General features: G+C 35.3%; 1 protein-coding gene across 12 annotated transcripts in view; it reads left to right on the plus strand.

Annotated features, from left to right (window-relative positions):
- EXOC6 (exocyst complex component 6) overlaps positions 1–25,607 on the plus strand; it is a 235,485-nt gene that overhangs the window by 87,693 nt on the left and 122,185 nt on the right. For all 12 annotated transcript variants that reach the window (XR_012512897.1, XM_074382588.1, XM_074382587.1 and 9 more), the window contains 6 exons: positions 1,420–1,575; positions 5,685–5,753; positions 16,673–16,756; positions 21,779–21,825; positions 21,944–22,064; positions 23,455–23,526. Coding sequence is in view for 11 of the 12 variants with exons in the window: in XM_074382588.1 (XP_074238689.1) it covers positions 1,420–1,575; positions 5,685–5,753; positions 16,673–16,756; positions 21,779–21,825; positions 21,944–22,064; positions 23,455–23,526 (549 nt within the window). In the remaining variant the exon portion in view is untranslated. The remainder of the gene's footprint in view (positions 1–1,419; positions 1,576–5,684; positions 5,754–16,672; positions 16,757–21,778; positions 21,826–21,943; positions 22,065–23,454; positions 23,527–25,607) is intronic.

Here is a 25,607-nt window from a genome sequence, read left to right on the forward strand (position 1 = left end):
AAAAAAAGGCTGGGGGCCACTGCTCTAGGGGGAACAAAGGGACTAAATAGTCAAATAAGTTTTGGAAACCTGGGTTAAATCAAGTTAAACAGATTTCTTTACCTATGAATTGTAAATCCCTAGAAGGAGGATACAATATCTAATATTTATGTAATTAATTAGAGCTTAGAATCCTTTTTTCAAGGAACATCTGTTTTTACTGTGTGAACTGTTGGTTTTGTACATAACATAATTTGGAAACAATACATAAATGATTTTACACTCTTGAGGATAGAAAATCATTGACAAAATTATTTTGGGCACAGAGGGAAAGGGAATCCACAGGAGTGATGATAATTTTCTGCAGCACAAGCCTCTGGGGGGCAGCCAGGATCAAAGTCTAGGAAAGAGAAGAGCCAGGTTACTGCAACTTGAGTGGTCTGATAACCTAAGAATAGAGAAGGGCTGATTGCCAGTTACATGTGCCTTAGAGAGAACTCACCTAAAAGAGCCAGTGCATGACCTTTCTATTTGCGAACAGAACAGAATAACGACAATCTGACCTGTCAAAACAGAGAGAATGTGTCACTGATAGGCAGTGTGTAAGAAAATTAAAATCCCAGAATTAAGTTTGTATCTTTTTCTATTTCTGGTAATGAAGTTCTGATAGGGAAGTATTACTAAAATGCCTAAAAGAAGGTATTCTCAACTTTTTATTCTGTGTAAATGTTGTTTTTTGTCAATGATCAATTATGGGATAACAGCTTCTGCATTCTTAGCCTTCACAAACTGTGAGCATTTTCAGTGGGAAGTGAAATAAGCTTGCAACCTGATGCTATAGTTCCTTCTGTGAGGTTAATGGCTAATTCAGGGAGTTGGGAGTATGGCCAAAGAGTGAACTAGCCCCCCTTGCCAACATACAATATGCCAACTGAGGAAATATATGGTTCTGCATAATTTTAAGACTGTTTAAAAAGGAAAAGAAGCCAGGTGTGGTGGGTCATGCATGTAATCCTAGCACTTTGGGAGGCTGGAGCAGGAGGATTGCTTGAGCCAGGAGTTTGAGGCCAGCTTGAGCAACATGCTAAAACCCCATTTTACCAAAAAAATAAAAAAAATTAGCTGGATGTGGTGGTACATGCCTGTAGTCCCAGCTGCTCTGGAGGCTGAGGTGGGAGGATCACCAGAGCCTGGGGAGATTGAGGCTGCAGTGAGCTGTGATGGTGCCACTGTATTCAAGCCTGGATGGCAGAGTGAGACCCTGTTAAAAAAAAAAAAAGAAGTGAGAGGGCAAAAATCATGAATAAGAAAGGGGGCATCACTATAGATTCTACACCTACAGTTATTAAAAAGATAAGAGAACATTGTGAACAATTTTTTTAACCAATTTTGACCATAATGAGTTTTGAAATAATCTGAATTTTTCTTTTTTCAAAATAGGCACAGCATCAGAAAACCTTTAATGTTTCTCTGCAGAAAAAAAATAAAATGAAATTTGGGAAGAATATGTATATAAATCATGATAGAATTCCAGAGGAAAGGAGTGAAACTGTATTGAAACATTCACTTGAAGAAGAGGATGAGAATGAAGAGGAGGTGATGGGTTTCTTTCTTTTTCTACTATTAGATAATTTTTTTCTTTTGCATTGTAATGTACATGTAAGATTCAGTCTTCCCATATGCAAAATGAATTTATGTTGTAAAAGTTGTCAGAGTCAAAATGGAGTCACATGTGTCAAACTTCGACAAAATGGAGCCTGCAAAGGCCATGAAGGGAGGGCTGTCATGCATGATTTGCCTGGTAACCGGAACTATCACAGTAAATTCTTTGAAACCATAGCTTACTGCGTCAGCCCTACAAGGACAGCTAGCCACTTAATATGTGAACAGTTGTCTGTTTCAAAACAGGCCAGGCACCGTGGCTCACATCGGTAATCTCAGCACTTTTGGAGGTTGAGTTGGGCAGATCACTTGGGGCAGGAGTTCAAGACCAGCCTGGCCAACATAGTGAAACCCTGACTGTACTAAAAATATAAAAATTAGTTGGGTGAGGTGGGGGACGCCTGTAGTCCCAGCTACTTGGGAGGCTGAGATGTGAGAATTGCTTTAACTTGAGAGGGTGGAGGTTGCAGTGAGCCAACATTGTACCACTGCACTCCAGCCTGGGAGACAGAGTGAGACCTTGTCTCAAAAACAAACAAACAAACAAACAAACAAAAAAACAACTGTCTCACAAGGTCACTCCAAAACTGTAAGGGCCTAATTATAACTTTGAGATTACAAGTCCTTTCTATTGGCTACTGACACTCACCAGTTTCAAAACTGTTTCTTTCAAAACAGTTTGCATAAGTTTGTCGCCACAATAAAACCCTAACCTTTGTTCTCCAGACATGCCAGAGACCTCCCCGTCTGTGCAGGTCCTGGATTGTAATCCTATTTTTTTGTTTATTCTCAAATTTTTTTTGCTTGGAAATTTGTCTCTATATATTTTTATTTCAAGTTGACAAAGTCAATCAGACTGTAATGAGCTATTAGGGCATTGGAGTCATCTGAAATGTTATAATTGACAAATAAACAGGCTATATTGTAGATTATATTTATAAATCTCTGGTAGTGGAATCTGCAGTAAAAGTATAAATCTAAAGATTTTTGTAATGATTACTTATATTTGAATTATCTGTTGGCAAAATTTTTATTTTGTAATGCTTTGTCATTTGGCCTAATTCTGGATAGTTCACCTTTTTAAAAAAGTGGTGCCAAAATACTACAAAAATAACTCTAATATGATTAAAGTTAAGTCTTTCAATGAAAAAAAAGTCCTCATAATTCTAGAAATTTTGAAATTATCCTTAAATATTTACTTTCTTTCATCTTCTCTTTTTTTTTTTCCTTTGAAGCACTGTGGTTTGTATCTTTCATCTTCTATATCCAAATTCATTCTCTCGTTCTATTTTTTGTTTTCATTTTTTTTTTATATAGATAGGACTTACTCTGTTGCCCATGAGTGCAGTGGTGCAGTCATAGCTCACTGCAGCCTCCAACTCCTGGATCCAAGTGATCCTCCCACTTCAGTCTCCCGAGTAGCTAGGACTACAGGCATGCCATCACCATGCCTGGCTAATTTAAAAAAAAAAAAAAAAAAAATTTATAGACAGAGGTCTCACTGTGTTACCAAGGCTGGACTTGAACTCAGTGTATCTTGGCCTCAAATTATCCTCTCACTCAGCCTTCCAAAGTGCTGAGATTACAAGTGTGAGCCACCATGCCCAGCTTCCTATTGCTTTTAAAAGCTTTTTCTATAAGGCCTGATGCTGTGGCTCATTGCCTGTAATCTTAGCACTTTAGGAGGCCAAGGTGGGCGAATTGTTTGAGCCAGGAGTTTAAGACCTGCCTGGGCAACATGGCAAAACCCCTTTCCTACAAAAATACAAAAAAATTGCCAGGCGTAGCACTTGTGTTTCCAGCTACTCAGGAGGCTGAAGTGGGAGAATCACCTGAGCCAGGGGAGGCTGAGGATGCATTGAGCTGTGATCATGCCGCTGTACACCAGCCTGGGTGACAGAGTAAGACCCCCATTTCAAAAAAATAAACAATTCTCTCCACAGAATCTCCTATTGAGCTTACCTTTTATTGTCTTTTTCCATTTTTTTACAAAATTTAGCTATTATCATTGGAACGTAGTCATTCCCAATTATTTTTAAGTTTTGCCTTGTCAGTGAGATTTTAAATTATTTTTCTAAGGACATAATTGGGATACAGTAAGAACTTTTAATTGAATCATAAGACTATGTGCTCATGACTGCATTTGTGAATGAGCGAGCAGCTGAGTATTCACTATGTACATTTCTTTTTTTAGGTTTTTTTTTTTTTGGATTCAGAGTCTTCCTGCACCACCCAGGCTGGAGTGCAGTGGCACAACCATAACTTACTGAAACCTCAAACTGCAGGGTTCAAGCGATCCTCCTGCTTAGGCCTCCCAAGTATTTGGGATTGCAGGCATATGCCACTATATCCAGCTAATTTTTTTTTTGTATTTTTAGTGGAGATGGGGAACTGCTATGTTGCCCAGGATGGTCTTGAACTCCTGGCTTCAAGCGGTCCTTTTGCTTTGGCCTCCTAAAGCACTGGAATTATAGGCGTCAGCCACCATACCCAGCCACTGTGTACATTTCTGCCGTATATCTGAGGATGAGGTGATACATACATACGTATTCACACAAATATATACATAATATATATTTGTATTTATATTTGTGTGAATATGTATGCATGTATGTGTATGTGTGTATATATGTGTGTGTATATATATATGTGTATGTAGTAAATGTCTGCTATTGTGGTGAATATAGACAAATGAACAGCCTTAAACAGGTAAATGCCTTCCTAATGTGGAATTAGTATGTCCTGATTAGTCCCTTGAAATTATTGTTAGGTTTTTGGTCCCTTGAAATTAAACAAGTATTTTTGACATCTACTTTTCTGCTCTTTCTTTTTCTTTTTTTTTTTTTGAGACGGAGTTTCACTCTTGTTACCCAGCCTGGAGTGCAATGGCGCGATCTCGGCTCACTGCAACGTCCGCCTCCTGGGTTCAGGCAATTCTCCTGCCTCAGCCTCCTGAGTAGCTGGGATTACAGGCACGTGCCACCATGCCCAGCTAATTTTTTGTATTTTTAGTAGTGACGGGGTTTCACCATTTTGACCAGGATGGTCTCAAATCTCTTGACCTCGTGATCCACCTGCCTCGGCCTCCCAAAGTGCTGGGATTACAGGCTTGAGCCACCGTGCCTGGCCTTTTCTGCTCTTTCTTAATATTCAGAGGACCTCTGTATTATCTTCTCCTTTGAAGTGTACAATGTTGAAAATAGACCATCTAGTCTTACTTCAGTTTTCCCCTTTGTATTCTGTATATCTTTCCTGCTGGGTGCATCACCATCATGCCTTGGCCCCAGATCTATACTTTTAGAGGAGCTTGTTCTCTCAGATCTATTTTATTACTATACTGTACTACATTTTGTTTTTATCATTTTTCCTTATAAGCAATATTATATTAAAATAAGTTTACTATGGAGATTTACGAGAGTACAAATGTTTTCCTTTTAAAAGGGTTTATTTCTCAAGTTTGAGAAACTTTATAATACTACATTTCATCAATTATAAGATTTTTTTTCACATAACATTTCAGAATTTAGGATACATCTTAAAGTTGATGATGTCATAGTTTTAAGTAGTGGTATTTTTTTCTTTCTTGGTGGTTCATAAAATAATAGTGATAGTGTCTTTAATTCAATGCAGTAATGACTAGTCATATGACTTGGCTGCCTAAGAAGAGGAATTTTGTCTATAGTTAAACCATAAAATCTATGTATCAGTTTTACCTGAAACAATATTGAGGTATCTAGTTATCTATAGCAGTTTTCTGTTAATCTCTCACACATATCAAAAATATACAATCTCTCTCCTCTGTTACTTTAAATTAAAAACAGTCAACAGTGATAATAAACATATTTCAAATAATAAACTACCAAACAAATGGCAAAACAAAATAAAGAAGGTTTTGTGTTTATATTGTATGCTTTCTATGGGGGAATTGAATAAATGTTGTAATGCAAAGTTCGTGAATCTTCTTGTCTAACTTTAACTTTACATTATCTAATTGTGGTCTGGTAGTTTGACCGATAATTTTTAAAAAATGGTTTAATTTTCAGGTCTTAACTGTTCAGGATCTTGTTGATTTTTCCCCTGTTTATCGATGTTTGCACATTTATTCTGTTTTGGTAAGTATGTTTTATATTTTTATATATATATATAGCTTTATATTATTAAAAAGGCATGTATGTATTTTAGGCCTTAAAATTGATAAAATCCTTTAAATCTTCACATAATAATTATTTATGAAATATCCACTGTGTGTAAGGCACTTATATTTTTTGTTTACTTATCATAGTGTAATTTCAAGTGATATACCACTTCATTTATATTTTAAGAACCTTAGAATAATATGTTTCCGTTTCTCCCTATTGCCTTTGTGCTGTTGTTGCATCATAGTTCTTATAAGTTACTTCTACATGTGTATTCCATACTACATTGCTTTTGTTTTTGATTTAATGTTCCTTTTTAAACAATAACTGGTTTATTGAGATCTAATTCACATATCAAAAAACCTTACCCTTTTAGAGTGTACAATTCAGTGGTTTTAGCATATTCACAAAGATGTGCAACCATTACCACTACCTAATTCCAGAAATGCTCATTACCCATCCCCCCAACCCCTCCAAAACACCAAAAAATGTGTATCTGGATGTTGTTAGGTGTGTGTTCTATAGATATTGTTAGGTGTAGTTGATTTATAGTGTCGTTCACATTTTTTACTTCCATGTTGGTCTTCTGCGCATTCTGTTACTGAAATAGAAGTATTGGAGTCTTCAGTTATAACTGTGGAATTTTTCATTTCTTCTTTCAGTTTTTCTGTAATTTATCTATTTTTAGGGCCTTGTTGGCAGGTGAATATATGTTTATAATTGTTATGTCTTCCTGATGGATTGACCTATTTTTAAAAAAATGGTAAAATATTTTTCTTCATAATATTTTTTGTCTTAAAGTCTGTTTGGCTTTAATTAGTATAGCCACTCAGCTATACTAATTATTCTAGCTGGGATTACAAGCACCCGCCACCACGCCCAGCTAATTTTTGTTTTCTTTATTTTATTTTATTTTTTTTGAGACAGAGTTTTGCTCTAGTTGCCCAGGTTGGAGTGCAATGGCATGATCTCGGCTATACTATACTATTATCCTGCCTCAGCTTCCCGAGTAGCTGGGACTACAGGCTTGTGCCACCATGCTCAGCTATTTTTTTTGAGCACTGTTGGCACAGCATGTTTTTCCCCATCCTTTTACTTTCAACCTCTTCGTATCTTTGAATCTAAAGCATGTCTCCTATAGTTAGCACATAGTTCAGGTTTTTTTTTTGTTGTTGTTTTTTTTTTATGTTGTTGTATTTTCCGTTTTTTGTTTTTAATTCAGTCTGCTGACCTCTGCCTTTCAGTTGGAGTATTTAGTTCATTTACATCTAATTTTATTACTGATAAGGTAGGATATATGTCTGCTGTGATATTTGCCATTTGTTTTAATATCTCTTACATCTTTTTTGTTCCTCTATTCCTCCATTAGTACCTTCTTGTGCATTAGATTTTTTTTCTTTTTAAGGCAGAGTCTTGCTGTTTCACCAGGACCAGGCTGGAATGTAGTGAGCCGTGATCACGCCACTGCAAACTCCGCTTCCTGGGTTCAAGCAATTCTCCTGCCTCAGCTTCGTGAGTAGCTGGGACTACAGGTGTGTGCCACCATGCCCAGCTAATTTTTTGGTGTATTTTAGTAGAGACGGGGTTTTACCATGTTGACCAGCATGGTCTCAATCTCTTGACGTTGTGATCTGCCCACCTTAGCCTCCCAAAGTACTGTGATTACAGGTGTGAGCCACCATGTCCAGCCTAAATACTGTTTCATTTCCTTTGTCATTTCATTTTTTTTTTCCCTTGTGATGGAGCTTCCCTCTTGTTGCCCAGGCTGGAGTGCAATGGCACACTCTCGGTTCACTGTACCCTCTTGCCTCCTGGGTTCAAGTGATTCTCCTGTCTCAGCCCCCTGAGTAGCTGGGATTACAAGCACCTGCCACCACACCCAGCTAATTTTTTGTTTGTTTGTTTGTTTGTTTTGAGATGGAGTTTTGATCTAGTTGCCCAGGCTGGAGTGCAATGGCATGATATTGGCTCATTGCAACCTCCGCCTCCCGGGTTTAAGCGATTCTCCTGTCTCAGCCTCCTGAGTCGCTGGGATTACAGGTGCCTGCCAATATGCCCAGCTAATTTTTGGTATTTTTAGTAGTGATGGGGTTTCACCATGTAGGTCAGGCTGATGTTGAACTCCTGACCTCAAGTGATTCACCTGCCTCAGCCTACCAAAGTGCTGGCATTACAGGTGTGAGCCAGGGCACCCAGCCGACATTTACTTTTAAGGCATTTTGAGATTTGGATTATTGATATAATAGAAAAAGAATGGTAATTACGTTAAGTAAAGTGAATAAAATTATCTTTATTAATGAACTTATTTTTTAGCCTACTATTAAAAAGCAGGGCTAACTCTTCCCTTATTAGCTGATACAAAATGATGTATAAGCATGATACAAATGTAAACTCATTTTTATAAATAAATTAGAGATGTTTCAAGTGTACTCAGTTTTATTGAATGTAAAAGGAATTTCTCTTATTAAAGCTATAATCATACTGTAGTATAAAAACAGTACTTTGTCTATTTTATGATTAAATAATTCTTCAAATATGTGGGTTAAAATATGTCAATTTCTCAGATTCTTTTCAAATTTGGTGTTTCATCTTTTATATTGTTGGTTGGTATATGCATTTAGGTAAGCAGAGACTAGATTCCATCAAAGATTACACTACTCTCTGTAGTAATTTTGGAAATTAAACTTCCTTTAGTCTAGTCTCATGTTTTCTGTTTTTTCTTTTAACTAGATCATATTGGCCTCTAATCAATGTGAAGTTATTTGTTATTGCCATAGTTAAAGAGGCCTATGTTGTAATTTGATTCCTCCATAACTCCTTTCAAATGGTATGCTCTTCTATGGGTTTTGGGTTTGCTAGAGAAAAATGATGTTTTGCTTTGGGAGTGCTTAATTTTTCTGTTTTCATATGGGCACAGTAAGCTGTAGTGAAATGCCAACAGCCACTTTTGTTACTTTGTATTATCTCTGTGCCACATGTGTATCATTCACAAGGATGGAGGCCATAAGAGTGTTGTTTGTGCCTGCCATTGCTTCTGATGCTTCATAAATATTTGTTGAATAGTTGTTGACTGACTTTAATACCACACTCAGTTTTTAAAATAATTTTCTATATGCCCTCTGGGAAGGACTTTATCGTCATGCCTTGTTCACCAAATGTTAAACAGATATTACATGAGGTTTCAGTATGATGTTCCCTTGGAGTGATGCAGTAGGTATTAAGTTGCTTTTTATTCTTAATGATTAAAGAAGTACATGCTGGCTAACACGGTAAAACCCCATCTCTACTAAAAATACAAAAAATTAGCCGAGCGTGGTTGCACTCGCCTGTAATCCCAGCTACTCCAGAGGCTGAGGCAGGACAGTCACTTGAACCCAGGAGATGGAGGTTGGAGTGAGCCAAGATCAAGCCACTGCACTCCAGCCTGGGTAATAGAGCAAGACTCTGTCTTAAAAAAAAAAAAAATTAAAAGGTAAAAGAGGTAATCAAGGTAATCAAAAGTCAATGGAAGAGAACCAGCAGAATGATAGAAAACTAGTCTCCATTGAATCAGCTTTGTGATGATTCATAGTTTAAGATTTATTTTTCTCAGATATTCAAAATAAATAGTACAGATAGTGATCACTCAGATTTTATGTTTTTGTAATTAACTTAATTTCCATAATTTTAGTTCTTTATATGTTTTTATGTGTTTATATTATTTAGAATTTATGCATTCAAGAAACTTGCATTTTAAAAGATGTTTTAATTCAGTGTTTAAATCAGTAAACACTAATTCAGTGTTTTATGCTGGAAATTTAATAAACTTTTATTAGCACGATAGCTTCTGTTTGGTATATATGACAAAAATTATTTGGTAAAGCTAATTTCCTTTTTCTCTTTCTTTCTTTCTTTTTCTTTCTTTCTTTCTTTTTTTTTTTTTGAGAGAGAGTCTCGCTCTGTTGCCCAGGCTGGAGTGCAATGGCATGATTTTGGCTTACTGCAACCTCTGCCTCCTGGGTTCAAGCAATTCTCCTGCCTCAGCCTCCCACATAGCTGAGATTACTGGTGCCTGCCACCACGCCTGACTAATTTTTGTTTTTTTTTTTTTTTTTTTTTTTTTTTTTGGAGACAGAGTTTCGCTCGTTACCCAGGCTGGAGTGCAATGGTGCGATCTCGGCTCACAGCAACCTCCGCCTCCCGGGTTCAGGCAATTCTCCTGCCTCAGCCTCCTGAGTAGCTGGGATTACAGGCACGTGCCACCATGCCCAGCTAATTTTTTGTATTTTTTTTAGTAGAGGCGGGGTTTCACTATGTTGACCAGAATGGTCTCGATCTCTTGACCTCGTGATCCACCCGCCTTGGCCTCCCAAAGTGCTGGGATTACAGGCGTGAGCCACCGCACCTGGCCTAATTTTTGTATTTTTAGTAGAGATGGGGTTTCTCCATGTTGACTAGCCTGGTCTCGAACTCCTGACCTCAGATGGTCTACCCACCTCAGCCTCCCAAAGTGCTGGGATTACAGGCATGAGCCACCGTGGCTGGCCACTAATTTCTTCTAACTCCTCCTCCTTCTACTCATTATTCTGGTTCTACCATTTCCCAGCATTATAGCATTGGAAAAATTACTTCCCTTAGTTGAGTTTCTTATTTGCAAAATATGGTTAACAATTTCTAAGGCTTTCTTGGGTACTAGAGTCAATACAAATAATAAAAGTGCTTGGTATAGGACCCAGTGTAAAATAGCGCTCAGCAAGTGTTTAAAGGGTTATTTTAAAAGGGTTACATTGATATGTATGATTTCAAGGATTAGATCTGTTGACTGTAAGTACATATTAGCCAAAAAAAAGCTGTGTCCAAAATTCTAAGGTATCTTACTCTGTTTGATCAAATATGAGTATTCCATGAAAGGAAAATAGGTATAATGTCAAAAGGGATTCTTTTTGGAAAATGTTGTACACAATATTCACAATGTAGCTTATCATAGCTTATCTTTTTTTATACTTTGAGAAGTCCTAAGAGCTTATCTGACATTTCTTAGCTGGCCATATCCTAAACTTTGAGTATAGGAATCATTTTTCTGAGAATACTGAATATTGAATGAGTTAATTTCCTAATTATTTGATGAATACCAAATGTAGGGTGAGAATTGCTGTCCTTGGAGTTTTTAAGGGTATATGACGGCTTTCTAAGGGGCCTTGGGGTGGAAACTTTAGGAAAGTGCTTTTTAGATCCATGGCTTGCTTTCTAAAAATGGTTTGTTTGGGAACCCCAACCTGTCTTCAAAATAGTTCTCTTACTGTTGGTGCTCTGCTCATTATTCTCTTGGGTTCTTTTTCAGCTAGAAGCTATCACATAACAGATTACTAGGGTCGAGATTTATCAAGTATGGTATGTGGATATGGTGTTTGAGAGCCTAGATTCCTTGCCTGGATTAGGACAACAATGAGATATAACTTATGCTCTGAAGTTGCAACATGGAATCAGGCACAGAATTTTTTTGCTTGAAATGGTACCAAGGATACCAAATTCTTCTTGTTCCTTCTTTTACTTTCTTCACTTCTTGAACAGTTTCCTTCTTGAACATTTCTTTAGTTTATCATTGATCTCAGATTCTGTTCCTAGGACAGCTACCTAAGATACTGACCATATTAATTATTATCAATTGCTGTATAACACACTGGCTTCAGACAACAAACTGTTATTTCACAGTGTTAGCAGTTAGGGTGTGGCTTAGCTGGGTGGTTTTGGCTACTGGTCTCTTATGAGATTCTGGTCAAGATGTCAGTGAGGACTGCTGTCATCTGAAGGCTTAACAGGGGCTGGAGGATTTGCCTTGATGATGGCTGTTGGCAGAAGGCCTCCATTCCTTGCCGCATAGGCTCTCCACCAGACTGCCTGAAAGTCCTCAAGACGTGACATCTGGCTCCCCCCAGAGTGAGTCATCCAGGAGAGAAACCAAGATGGAAGCCATAATTTCTTTTATAACCTAATCTCAGAAGTGACATACCATTACTTCTGTTTATCCTATTGGTCACATAGATTAACTCAGATACATTGTTGTGGGGACCACACAGGGTATGAATACCATGAGGTAGGAATCTTTGGAGGCCATTTTGAAGACTACCACGTTTATTTTAGAAATGAAAATCATATCCTTCATGATACTCAGTACTACCATGGTGCATTGTCTTGAAGTGTAAATTCTTCCAGGGTGACAAATAAAGGAGAAGTCTCCTCAAGTAACTGTATTAGGAGTTTCTTTCTTTCTAATTTTGCACAAATTTCTGTTAAGGATAAATCTTACTAGAAACAGTATATTTTTGTCCTGTGGTAGGATATTCTGAATTTATATACATAGTAGGGAATAATGACATAGATAGGAATAATGGTAGTTTCCTTTTAATGACCTGATCTTCCCCCCCCCCCCCCCCCCGGCTATTGACGGCAAATATATTGCTTTTAAGAGAGAGTTCTGTGAGAGTACAGCAAAGAGAACACAGAAAATTTTGAATGCTAAAACTACGTCCTATGTGTTTAAATATAAACAATGTTTTGGCTAATCTTAATACTCTTCCTTAGGAAGTATCATTCGCTGTAAAGAAAAACACCTTTAAACAGCCAAATGATGTGTTAATAAAGCTGTATTTTTTAAACATCAATTTCTGGGGCTGCCAAAAATTTTAAGTTACACTGACTAATCTTAATTTGTTTCTAATATTCATGTGTATTATGATTTGATAAAGTAGGTAAAGCTGGTTAGCTGTCATAAGTCTAAGTCCAGTTTTTAAATGTTTTCTACTTTTTTTTTTTTTTTTGAGACGGAGTTTCGCTCTTGTTACCCAGGCTGGAGTGCAATGGCGCGATCTCGGCTCACCGCAACCTCCGCCTCCTGGGTTCAGGCAATTCTCCTGCCTCGGCCTCCTGAGTAGCTGGGATTACAGGCACGCGCCACCATGCCCAGCTAATTTTTTGTATTTTTAGTAGAGACGGGGTTTCACCATGTTGACCAGGATGGTCTTGATCTCTTGACCTCGTGATCCACCTGCCTCGGCCTCCGAAAGTGCTGGGATTACAGGCTTGAGCCACCGTGCCCGGCCTAAATATTTTCTACTTTAAAGTAAACTCTGGCTATTCATGTTTAGCACTATACACCATGCTCTTTTGTTAAGCACCCATAAAAAGCATGATCATTCTATCTAAAAAAAATTAATGGAGTTATGCCTTATTTTATTGTTTGATTTATTGATTGGCAAGAGTGCATTTTAATTTTTATTTATTTTAGTAGCTTTGGGGTACAGGTGGTTTTTGGTTATGTGGATGAATTGTATAGTAATGAATTCTAGGCTTTTAGTGTACTTGTTACCTGAATAGTGTACATTGTACCCAATAGGTGAATTTTTCATCTTTCACCCCCCTTCTGAGTCTCCAGTGTTCATTATACCACTCCATATCCCCCTGTATATCCATAGCTTAGCTCCCACTGATAAGTGAGAACATACGGTACTTGGTTTTCTGTTTCTGAGTTCCTTCACTTAGAATAATGGTCTCTAGTTCCATCCAAGTTGCTCCAAAAAACATTTTTTTTATTCTTTTTTATATCTCTGATTTTTATACTTGGTTGTATTTAATTATTTCCAAAAGTTGAACAATAGAGTTTTATGTATGTCCACATGTTAATGGATGGCATATAGTATTGTTTATTATGTTGCTTACTTCACAGAAACTTACAATTTTAGGTATATAGTACATTGTACTGTTGTAAATTAAGTAATGAAAAACTGATTTATTATCTTTGATTTTAAGGTATGTGAATGCACAAAACAGTCACACTGGGTTTAAATAATCTTGATTGCTTTTTATAATCCCATAATTTTTTTTTGAGGGTCTCAATCTGTTGCCCAGGCTGGAGGGCAGTGGCATGATCTTGGCTCACTGCAACCTCTGCCTCTCAGGTTCAAGCAATTATCATGCCTCAGTCTTCCAAGTAACTGGGATTACAGGTGTGTGCTACCATATGTGGCTAATTTTTGTATTTTTAGTAAAAACAGGGTTTCACCTTGTTGGCCAGGTTGGTCTCAAACCTTCAAACTCACTTCAGATCACTCAAGTGATCTGCCCACCTTGGACTCCCAAATTGCTGGGATTACAGGTGTAAGCCAACATTCCCGGTGGTGTGAACCCATAATTTCTCAGTGGTTTTCATGATGTAATTTTGTTTATTTTGTTTAAGAGATGGGGTTTCACTATTGTCCAGCCTGGAGTGCAGTGGTACAATCATAGCTCACTGCAGCTATGAATTCCTGGGTTCAAGTGATCCTCCTGCCTCAGCCTCCGAAGTAGCTGGGACTACAGGTGCTTGCCACTATGCCTGGCTAATTAAAAAATACGTATATATTTAAAAGAGATATCTTGACATGTTGCCCAAGCTGATTGTGAACCCCTGGCCTTGAGCAGTCCTCCGATTTGAGCCTCATCTTAACTTTTATTTTGAAGTGAAACTTTGTCAGAATTTTCCTAAGAGACACCAAGTACAATTTGACTTACTAGTTTGATCGTGAGGACTGACTTTGCTAATTAGATTTTAGGTTTTAGGGTGGACTTAAAAAAAAAAAAAAACGCCCTAAATCTTCGGGTCAGAATTTTAATCAGAATGTGTATTATTAATGGGGTGGGGGGAAACCTCACTCATTCTATTAAGATATTTATTTCCAATAAGAATTTACTTTTGGGTTTACTCATTATCAAAATGTATGATATACTTATGTTATTTAGGTACTGATTATAATAATTTAACCCAGAAGAAAAAAAAAAACCCCGTAACACGTAAAGCCTTATAATCTCAGATATAAAAATAAAATATGATTATATTAGACAATGCTTTTAAAAATTAAGTTAGAAAAAATTCTGTAAGGGTAATGGACTAGAAATATGAGTTCAAAAAGAAAAATGTAGACTTTCTAAATGTTAATAATGTATTCATAGATATTTCTCTATATTTACATACTTTATATTTTTTTAGATGTGGCTTTCGTGATAAAAAAGAATCTGAAGAGAAAAGAAAAAAGAAAACAAAAAGAAAACAAAAATAAGTAAAACAGAGATAAGGTCTCACTCTACTGCCCCAGCTGGATTGCAGTGGCATAGTCATACCCCACAGTAGCCTTGAACTTCTAGGCTCAAACGATCCTCTTGCGTTAGCCTCTTGAGTAGTTGGGATTACAGGCACATACCAAAATGCCTTTCTAATTTTTAAATTTTTCTGTAAACATGGAGTTTCACCACGTTACCCAGGCTGGTCTTGAACTCCTGGCCTCAAGTGATCCTTCTGCCTCTGCCTCCCAAGTTGCTGGGATTAAAGTGTGAGCCACTGCACCGGCCCTATATTTTTTTAAATGAGTGATGGCTGGATATGTTTAAATGAGGATGTAACAGTTTTATTTTTAAATTCCATTTTATCCTTAAGCGTGTTAAATCCTCTACATTTATTGAAACATGGTGAAAAAAATTAGTTACCATATTAAAATTATGTGAGGAACATTATAGCTTTTTGAAATTATTTTAATTGTTTGAGTATCAAATACTTGGAAAAAGTTTGCTATAGGATACCTAGGTAAAAATATTTTTGCATTATGCATTTACTTTAGACAGCACTAAGAAAAGTCATGTTTTTTGTAGTGACTTAAGTATAAAGAAAATAAAATCATCCTTTTTTTTTCAGTGAAAATTTGGGTTTTGGCTTTTTTTTTCCTGTAGTTGATTTTTTTCTTTTGACTGTGGAGCCTTGGATGAGTAGGAGAATGGTTCTCGACCTTTCCTTCTGATATTGGATGGGTTCTCTTTAAGCAGAGAGGAAGACAGAGGGGATTGATATATAGTAATTTATTTAGTTTTTCACTTACTCACTTAGCTAGTATTTATTGAGTGCCTTCTGCATGCCAAGCATTCTTCTAAGTCATAAGGATACAGTGATGAACTAGATGGAATGTGGACCATGTTCTAATAGAGTCAAGTGGTAAAGGTAGATCTCTGTTATGGATAAGGTAGCCACTCGCTATATGTAGCTGCTAAAATAATTAAAACTTAAATAGAAAAGTCAGTGTCTCATTTAGATTGGCCACATTTCAAATGCTCTACAGCCACATGTGACTAGTGGGCTACCATTTTACACAGTGCAGTCTTAGAAAACGTCCATCTTCACAGGTAGAGAGTTTCATTGGACAGCACTGAGATAGACTAACCAAGAAATTATAGCATGGTGTAAGTTCTTTGATAGGGAAGTACAGGTTGCTATGGGATGGCAGGAAATAACAAGCCTTCGGAAGTTAGGGAAAGCCTTCTAAAGTAAGTAATATCTCTGGCGAGTCCTGAAAGATAAGTAAAAAATCACATGGGAAAAGGGAACTGGGAAACATATTTCAGAAATAGCCTGCACAAAAGGCTGGAAGTGAAAAGAGAATGGTGTATGGATATATTGAGAGTAAGAGAGTACCAAGAGATGAGGCAGGGGCTGGAGGAAGATTGCCAGGTCATGTTGGGTCTTGCGTAACGTGCTCAGAAGTTTAGGCTTTGAAGCTAATCTTTCACTGGGCTTCCCTCACTGATAGCCATATTTTGTTTTTTTCAATAGAAAATCTATAAAGCCTAAATAGTAAGTTTGGTAGATGTCCAGTTGTTTAAATGTAACTTTATTCTTCCTAATAGTCATGATACAAAAAAATTACTGTCTTTAAACTATAATGGCAAAACTTATTCTTAACATTCTATATGAAATGCTATTAAACATTTACATTCTAGTTAGAAAATTAAAAATGACTTTTGAGGGTAAAGAAGTATCTGTTTTAGCTGTGTGTGTGTGTGTGTGTGTGTGTGTGTGTGTGTGTGTATTTTTCATTACTCTGCTGATTTTATTTTAGGGTGATGAGGAAACATTTGAAAACTATTATCGAAAACAAAGAAAGAAACAAGCAAGACTGGTATTGCAACCTCAGTCAAATATGGTAAGTATGGGGTATTTTGAATTGGTTATGTTGTTCCTTTTTATCCCCTTATCTTTTTATAATTTCTTCAGAGCATGTATCACTATTCATTCAACTACAAATATTTATTGAACACCTACCATTTCCAAACATTGGTTTAGGTGCTAAGGGTACAGCAGTGAACCAAACAGACAAGTCCCTTTTCTCATGAGCTTACATTCTATTAGGTAAAGGCCAAGAAGTAAATATATAAAATATCAGGGAATGATAATTAGTTTCTGACAATATAGTGGATTATGTACCTTGATTAATTGTCCCACTGAAAATACAACTGAAGATGCTAGACAGACATTTAAAACAAACAAATAAAAAAGACCAGAAGTGAAGTGAATAACTTACTGTTGTATATATTGGTTGTGGTTATGCTTACATTAGAAGACATGTTTGTAAAACTCATAGAAACCGAATATGAAAGTTTTATTGTATCTGACTTATACCTCAATACATCTGACTATAAAACAAACAAAACAGGAAAATCTAAATGAAGGCAGAAACGCAGATAGGTTTAATGAAACACTGAATATAGCCTTTACCCTAGGAGCGTCTGCTGAGTAGGAAAGCATGAGTTTTGAGGACTTTGGGTACAGAGGGCTAAGCCCAGAGCCCACCCAAAGTAGATGTCTAGTAAGAGATTGTCTCGCTTGTAAAGCTGAGACTCCAAAGGATTTAAAGCCCCATAATTAGGATGAGCTAGAGTTAAAACTATCTAAAAACCTTTCTGTTCCCTCTGGCAAATAGTGTAAGGAAAATTACCCATCTCAAATCTTAGTGCTGAGTGAATGAGAGAAAAAAATCCCTCTGAGAATTCATAACAAGCAGTTTGCAACCCGAATTCATTATACTTGGATAGTCAAAGACATCTCAAGCTTGATATTTGAAGTGTTTCCATCCTGATACTGTCTCCAGGTGCCTGGCAGAAGCAAATCCAGATCTCTGCACCTTCATTCCAGAGTTAAAATGAGCAATTCACAGTCAGAAATAATTACCAAACAAATGAGAATCGTAAGAAATATTAACAACAGAAATAGATTCTAAAAGACTTGATATTTGAATTATTAGCCATAGAGTATATAATAGTGCTACTTAATATATTTAAAGAAATAAAAGGCAAGCTTGCTAATATAAATAGAGAACAGAAACTATAAAGAATGACCAAATAGACATGAAGAAGTATCAAGTAGAATATCTGCAAATTAAATACATATTAACTAAAGTTAAAAATATTATAAATAGGTTTAACAGTTGATGAATTATCTCTTAGTTAATATGAAGAAACTAATCTTTACAAAGAGATTGAAGGAAGAATTACAGAAGAGAGACATAAGGGATTCAGAGAAGTCTAATGTATATCTAATTGGAGTTTCAAAAAGAATAGAGCAAATGAGACTGAAGAATATTTGATGCCATATGGCTGAGAATTTTCTGGGACAGGTGAGAAATAGAAATCCACAGAGTCAAGTCCAAGGAATCCCAAGTAGCTTCAATAAATAGAAATACACTCTTAGAAAACTTACAATTAAATTGCAGAACACCAAAGATAAAGATGAATAGAAGACCTGAAAACTGTTACCATCTATCTTGATCTGATTGACCTTTATTAAATACTCCACCCCAGATGGCAGAATACACATGCTTTTCAAGTGCACATGGAAGATTCATCAAGATCATATTCTGGGCGATAAAATAAACATCAACAAATATAAAAAGCTGGGCCAAGTGTGGTGACTCACGCCTGTAATCCCAGTACTTTGGGAGACCGAGGTGGGTGGGTTACCTCAGGTCAGGAGTTTGAGATCAGCCCGGTTAACATGGTGAAACCCATCTCCCCAAAAAATACAAAAATTAGCTAGGCGTAGTGGTGCGTGCCTGTAATCCCAGCTACTCAGGAGGTGAGGCAGGAGAATTGCTTGAATCTGGGAGGTAGAGGTTGCAGTGAGCTGAGATCGCACCATTGCACTTCAGCCTGGGTAACAAGAGTGAGACTGTGTCTCAAAAGCAAAACAAAACAAATATAAAAAGCTTGAAATCATACAAAATCTGTCTTCTGACTGCAAGAGAATTAAATGATGCATATGCAAAAAATGAATGTTGACTCATTTAACAATTCAAGAATGGGTGATAGACCTAAATGTAAGAGCTAAAGTTGTAAACTTTTAGAAAAAAACAAAGGATAAAATCTTTATTACCTTGGGTTCTACAGTATTCTACAATGTATTGTCTACAATGTTTTCTCATGTGAGATACATAAAGCATGAGCCATAAAAGAAAAAAAAATGGATGATTTGAACATCAAAATTTAAAACTTCTGCTTTTCAAAAGGTGTTAAGAAAATGAAAAGGCAAGACATGGACTTGGAGAAAATATTTGCAGAACTCATGTCTAAAAATGGCTTTATCCAGAATATGTAAAGAACATGTATAACTCAGTAATTGAAGCCAGATGAACCAGTCTTTACAAATGGATAAAAGATTTGTATAGACATTTTACCAAAGATATGCTGATGGGAAATAAGCACATGAGAAAGCGTTCAATATAATTTTCCTCAGGGTGATGCAAATTAAAACCACAATAAGATACTGCTACATACTTTACTAGAATGACTAAAATTTAAAGAATTGATAATAGCAAGTGCTGGTGAGGATGTGAATCAGGTGGAAGTCTCATACACTTCTGATAGGTATAAAATTATACTGCCACTTTGCCACTTTGGAAAATGGTTTAGCAATTTGTTAAAATGTTAAGCATACTCTCATATGACCTACCAGTCCTGCTCCTAGGTGTTTATCCATGAGAAACAAAAATGTATCTTTATACAGTGGCTCATATGTGAATGTTTGTAGGAGCTTTATTATAAATGCCAAAAACTAGAGACATCTGAATGTCTGTGAACTAGTGAGTAAATTATAATACATCCATGTGAATAAACAAATTATTGTATGTTTTATGTAATGGAACTACTTGGCACTAAAAGGGAATTGATACATGCAGTGATGGATGAATCTCAGAAGTATTATTCTAAGTGAAAAAATTCATTTACAATAAAGTTATATACAGTATGAGTTATACGACAGTTTTGAAAAGGCAAAATTATAGGACAGAATGGGATCAGTGGTGGCCAAAGGATAAGGGTTTGGCAGGGTAATTATCTGTAAAAGGGTAGGAGAGAACTTTCTGAGATGGAAACGTTTATTTTGATTTTTCTGGTGGTTACACAACTGTCTACATTTGTCAAAACTCACTGAACTCTACATGTAAAAGGGATTAATTTTATTGTATGCATATTATATCTCAATAAACCTGACTTTAAAAACAAACATAGATAGAAAATCTTACAAGTACCCAAAGAGAAAGGAGTTTATTTTCAAGTAAACAAAACAATAAAATATTTTCAATTCTGAAAAAAGTTAACTATTAACTTAGGATTCTATATCCAGTGAAATGAGGGCAAAGATAGACATTTTCAGACACAGAAGAGCAGAGTTGGCCACTTAAGACACCCTTACTAAGGAGACTCTACGGATATGCTTCAAACAAAATGAATGTGAAGCCAAATGGAAGATGTGAGATGCAAGAAGGAATGAATAGCAAAAACAGTATAAATACTTAGGTAAATCCAAAATGGCTGTAGGAAATAATACAATAAAATATTTTGGTCATTAAAACAACATAGTTTTAATTTGTGCAGCAGCAATAAGAAAAGAAGATAGAATTGAAATACATAACAGTAACATAAACATCAGAATGAGATGGAAGTTGATGAAATTAAACTATCTTACAGTCTGAAGTGTCCAGCAGAAGAGTAAAAACATTGAGTAGCTGTAGAGTTTGGTTACTTAAGGATGTGTAATGTGATTTCTATAGAAACTACTGAAAGACTAGAAACAGGGTATATATGCTTTTATATAATACAGGGAAAGCTAGAATGATAAGAATAAAATTTGTGTTATTTGTGAGCTTTTGAATTGATATAAAAATGGTCATTCTAAACCTGTAAGTACTCGATAACATTGACTCAGTATTTAAAGGAAAATTGCCACAACTACAAGGAGAAACAGAAAAATCCACAGGTGTGGTGAGTTTTAAAATATATGTCAGTATCTTCTAAACCAAGTAGACATAATATCAGTAAGAATACAAAACATACTTAATAGGCTTCATCTAATGGATATATAGAATCCTATTTCAACAACTGTAGGAATGTATTCTTTTCAAGCAAACAGGGACTATAATTAAAAATATGACTACATACTGTGCTATAAAGCAAGTATCAGGAAATAGCAAGCATTTAGTGTCATGTAGACTATATTTTCCAATCATAGTGTTTCTAAGCTAAAATATATTAGCAGTCCTTCCCCCAAAACACCTGGAAAAAGCCCTAGATATTTGAAAATTTGATCACATTTATGAAATTTGCAAAACATAACATTTGAACTTAATTGAAATATGAAATATTTCACAGAATAAACTTTTTTGAATGAAAGTAAAATGATCAAATATTTTTCTATATGCCTTTTGTTAAAATGATAAATAATAGGCAATCGTAAACCATTATAAACAATAGGCAATTGTAAAACCATAAAAGGTTTTGATAGAAGATATAATCTGATTATTATTTGAACAATATCATTCTGGCAGCTGTATAGAGAAGAGACTATAGGGGACAAGGCTGGAAATTGGGGAGACTCTGTACGAGGATGGCATAATAGTCAAAGTAGAGATGATGACGGCTTCAACTAGTCTACTGAGAAGGGGGTTCTGAAATAATATTTCTCTTTTAAATTGTTTTTATCTCCTTTCGAATGTACGTTCCATGAGGGTAAGGACTTTTTGTTATTTACAAATATATCCCTGGTACCTAAAAATGTATGCAGCATATCGTAGGCTCTCAATAAATATTTGTTAATGAAGTTTTAGCGATTTGGAACTTACCTTTATGTTACTGGTATTTATTGGTTTAAATTGATTTTTATTTTTCATTTTAAGCATGAAACAGTTGATGGCTATAGAAGATATTTCACTCAAATTGTAGGGTATGTATCTAATATGGAAATAACTTACTAATTTTATATTATGTTAAATGCTAGAAATAATTATTTTCTATTTGGGTTTTTTTTTTTTAATACATGCTTTGGTAATTACTGTTTTTAGGTTCTTTGTGGTAGAAGATCACATTTTACATGTGACCCAAGGATTAGTAACCAGGGCATACACTGATGAACTTTGGAACATGGCCCTCTCAAAGATAATTGCTGTCCTTAGAGCTCATTCAGTAAGTCAGATAATTTACATTACTAAAAATTTAATTCCGTTACTTCAAGAACTTCTGAGCTGGATAATAGCAGAGGAAAGCTGTATCTCCATCATTCTACATTTTTTGGTAATTGCTCAGATTTGGAAGTAGTAATGTCAAGCATTCGTTTGGTAACGTCAGGCTATGATTTCGCAACTGACTGGGGCTTCCCAAAAGACTTTTATTCTAGCATTATAGAAAATGAAGAATTAAGCAGGTCTCATTAGTCTCAACTGACCTTTTCATTAGATCACTGAAAAGCACCATGAAGAAAGGGTTTTTAATTATCATTTCTATTCTTTGTTTCTAAAATAAACTCTACCATTAAAACTCAATAGAACTTGTTCTTCACTGTTTACAATTTACACTAATACACTGTAATTGTGAATTTCTTTAAAATTTGGAATTTTCAAAATTTGAACGCATTTGAAATAATGAACCTTTGTGTAAATGAGAGGTTTTTATAGATGAAAATTAAATGATCAGATATTTTCCTAATGCCTTTTGTGGGAGTAATAAATATGTTAGTGTTATAAAGACAATACTTAGTATAGGCCTTTTTAAAAGACAGTTGTAGTAGTTTACCTTTATTAACTTATTTCCGTATTTAAAATTTTATCTGTAATAATTTTATAATTGATAATTGAGATTTTAAAAATATTAAAGAATTGTTACCTTATGTGATATTAAGATTATAAGTATGTACATTTTTATTTATCGAGAATGTAGATTCTTGATACACTATCCAATGAACCACAACTTTTCCTAACATGTTAATAAAGAACAATACATTTTATCATGGTTGATATTCACATCAGCTCTGAATATATAAAATTAAAGTATGTTTCCTGTTAATTCCATGATACCAAATATGAAGTCATATTAAATATAACATATCACTTTCAAGATCTTATAAAATGGTATGAAAGGGACAGTAAATCTCACTGTCCCCTTGAAATTAATAGTTTTCTTTTGGTTAATTACTAAGAAAATACTGAAATTGTCATTCTTATATTGGAAAAGGTGATATGTAGTGTCACTTTTATAAGATGGAAAATAAATGAATAGATGAAAAGTGAACATACATAGTCTATGTATAAACTTTTTTCAGTTTAAGTGACTAGTTTCTTAAAATCTCAAAACTTTTAGAAACTTAAGTATCGTAAGTATCGTATTATGATCTCCCTCTAAAAATTACACTGAATAGAGAAGGTCAGTTTTGGATCTAACCAACCAAGATTTTAAACTTATAAATCTGGCAGATTAAAAGAAACATTATCAGAATTTTATTTCTTAGTTTTTAATCCTCTGACTCTGGTTTGTTGTTGGTGGTGTTTTGTTTTGTTTGTGTGTGTGTTTCTACCCTTAGTCCTATTGCACGGATCCTGATCTTGTTCTGGAGCTGAAGAATCTCATTGTAATATTTGCAGATACTTTGCAGGTGGGTGATAACCTAACAATTAATGGTTATTCTGAGCACTCAAAAATATATAAAATATAGGCTAAATATACTCATTTATGTTGTTGTAGATTAATAGCAGTAAATTAGTAGTAATAAATGTTTACCTGTGTATTAGTATTCTGCTATTACCCAGGACTATTCATACACTTCCTTTTCAATTATGAAGCTTAGACAAAGATCAGGGATGCTATCATCTTTTAAAATATTAATCATTCAGTTAGAATAAAGTATTTTTACAGTGGAAAAAAAATACAGAGTATAATGGAAAGAACCCTGAACTAAAAATTAGAAGATATAAATTCTGTCTTAGGGCAGTGAGCAGTGGGTTCTGGAATCACATAGACCCAAAGTTTCTGTTCTGCCTGTGCTGTTGACTAATTGTATGCCTGCAAGTTCTTTAAGGCTTAGATCCTCATTGTGAAAATGAGTTTATTACTAATTTTGAGAATTGTTTTTAGTTTTAAATATGATACTTTATATGAAAACACATAATCTGAAAACTGTGCATTCATTTTTTTCCTAGTTTCCTAGTCTTCATGTGTTCTATGAGTGAATCACTTTACTTTTTTGAGTTGCGGTTTTTTTCTTTTTAAAAATAAGAAGGATTGCTTGAACCCAGGAGGTGGAGGTTTCAGTGAGCTGAGATCACACCACTCCACTCCACTTTGGGCAACAGAGCATGACTCCGTCTAAACAAACAAACACCCTGAAACAAACAAACAAAAAATAAGATTAAAATTAACTTATTTCAAAACTCAATATTTTTGTGATTTTCAGTATCAGAGTTTTGAGATTTCTAGCTTGTCCTTCCTACTTGATCACAGGTAATAAAATATTGATACTGATTGCATTTTGTTTTCCTGTGTAAATTTATGGGATTTTATGGTGAGAAGTAACTTTTCGTCAAGTACAGACTAGCATTTTCCAAACTGTGATAAGAGATATTACTTAAAAAAAATGTTTTGTGGTCCAGAAGTAAAATGTATTTCTGCACTGAAAACCTTTCTGAGAGCAAATTTATACCCATAAGCTTCCAAAAGAAAGATGACTATGTAGCATTTCCCTAATGTATTTGACCCTTGAATCTTTTTCCCCCTTAGAACATCATTTAGATCTAAAACTTTATATAATATGCTTTGGGAAATCCTGATTTAAACTATTTGCTTTATCAGAAGAGTCTTTGCATTTTAGAATTAAAGCTTTGTATATATTGTATATATTGTATATATTCTGCTTATATTGTAACAGCAGAATAATGTGGGTTTTTTGGTTTTCATAAATTTTGTAATGAGTGTATGTATCTATAATATTGATCTCACTGCAAGAACACTTTTGGTAAGTTTTATTTGGGCCTGTCCAAATTTTGGGGGCCCGTTTCTAAGTAGCTTGAGATATTAGGTTGGTGCAAAAGTAATTGTGTTTTTTGCCATAGAGAGCAAAAGTAATAGGAATTTGGGATAGTAATTTTGCTATCCTTAATGACTTAAAGCACTGCTACTCAAAGTGTGGTCTGGAGACCACTGGTTTGCAAACTGTTACTAGTCTGTAAATTGTCTTGTTAGAACCATAACAAAAAGGAGCTGTCCTCAGAATGTAAATTAAGTGCATCACCAAGTACAAAGTTCAGTGCAGTTTGCATCTTGTTACAAGCAAGACTTTTCTTCACTATAGGTGGCAGCATCAATTTGTATTGTAGTGCAAGCTCCTTATATCTTTTTAGACTGTAATAAACAGTTCTTGGACTGTACTCTGAGTACAGCTGCATCTGGAGTATTTTATATGGTACCAAGGAATTCTCTAGAGAATCAAAGAAAAGTCAAAGATAATATTTAGGTAATATTGGCATTGTAAAAGCAGCAGTGATAGTTCTATAACCCTTGCAAGGATACCTTTCTCATATTGTTGCTTTGAAATATGACTGGAGAAGACAAATCAGTTCTTCGTACTTATTCAGAGTTTCTACAGTATTTTCATTTCACTGAAAGCTGACAGGCTCAGTATTAGATTGATCTTATACTGAATTAATGATTGCCGGCTTTTATAACTATTAATTGAAGAAC

The sequence above is a fragment of the Saimiri boliviensis genome, chromosome 12 (genome assembly GCF_048565385.1).
Source record: "Saimiri boliviensis isolate mSaiBol1 chromosome 12, mSaiBol1.pri, whole genome shotgun sequence".
Taxonomy (NCBI): Eukaryota; Metazoa; Chordata; class Mammalia; order Primates; family Cebidae; genus Saimiri; species Saimiri boliviensis.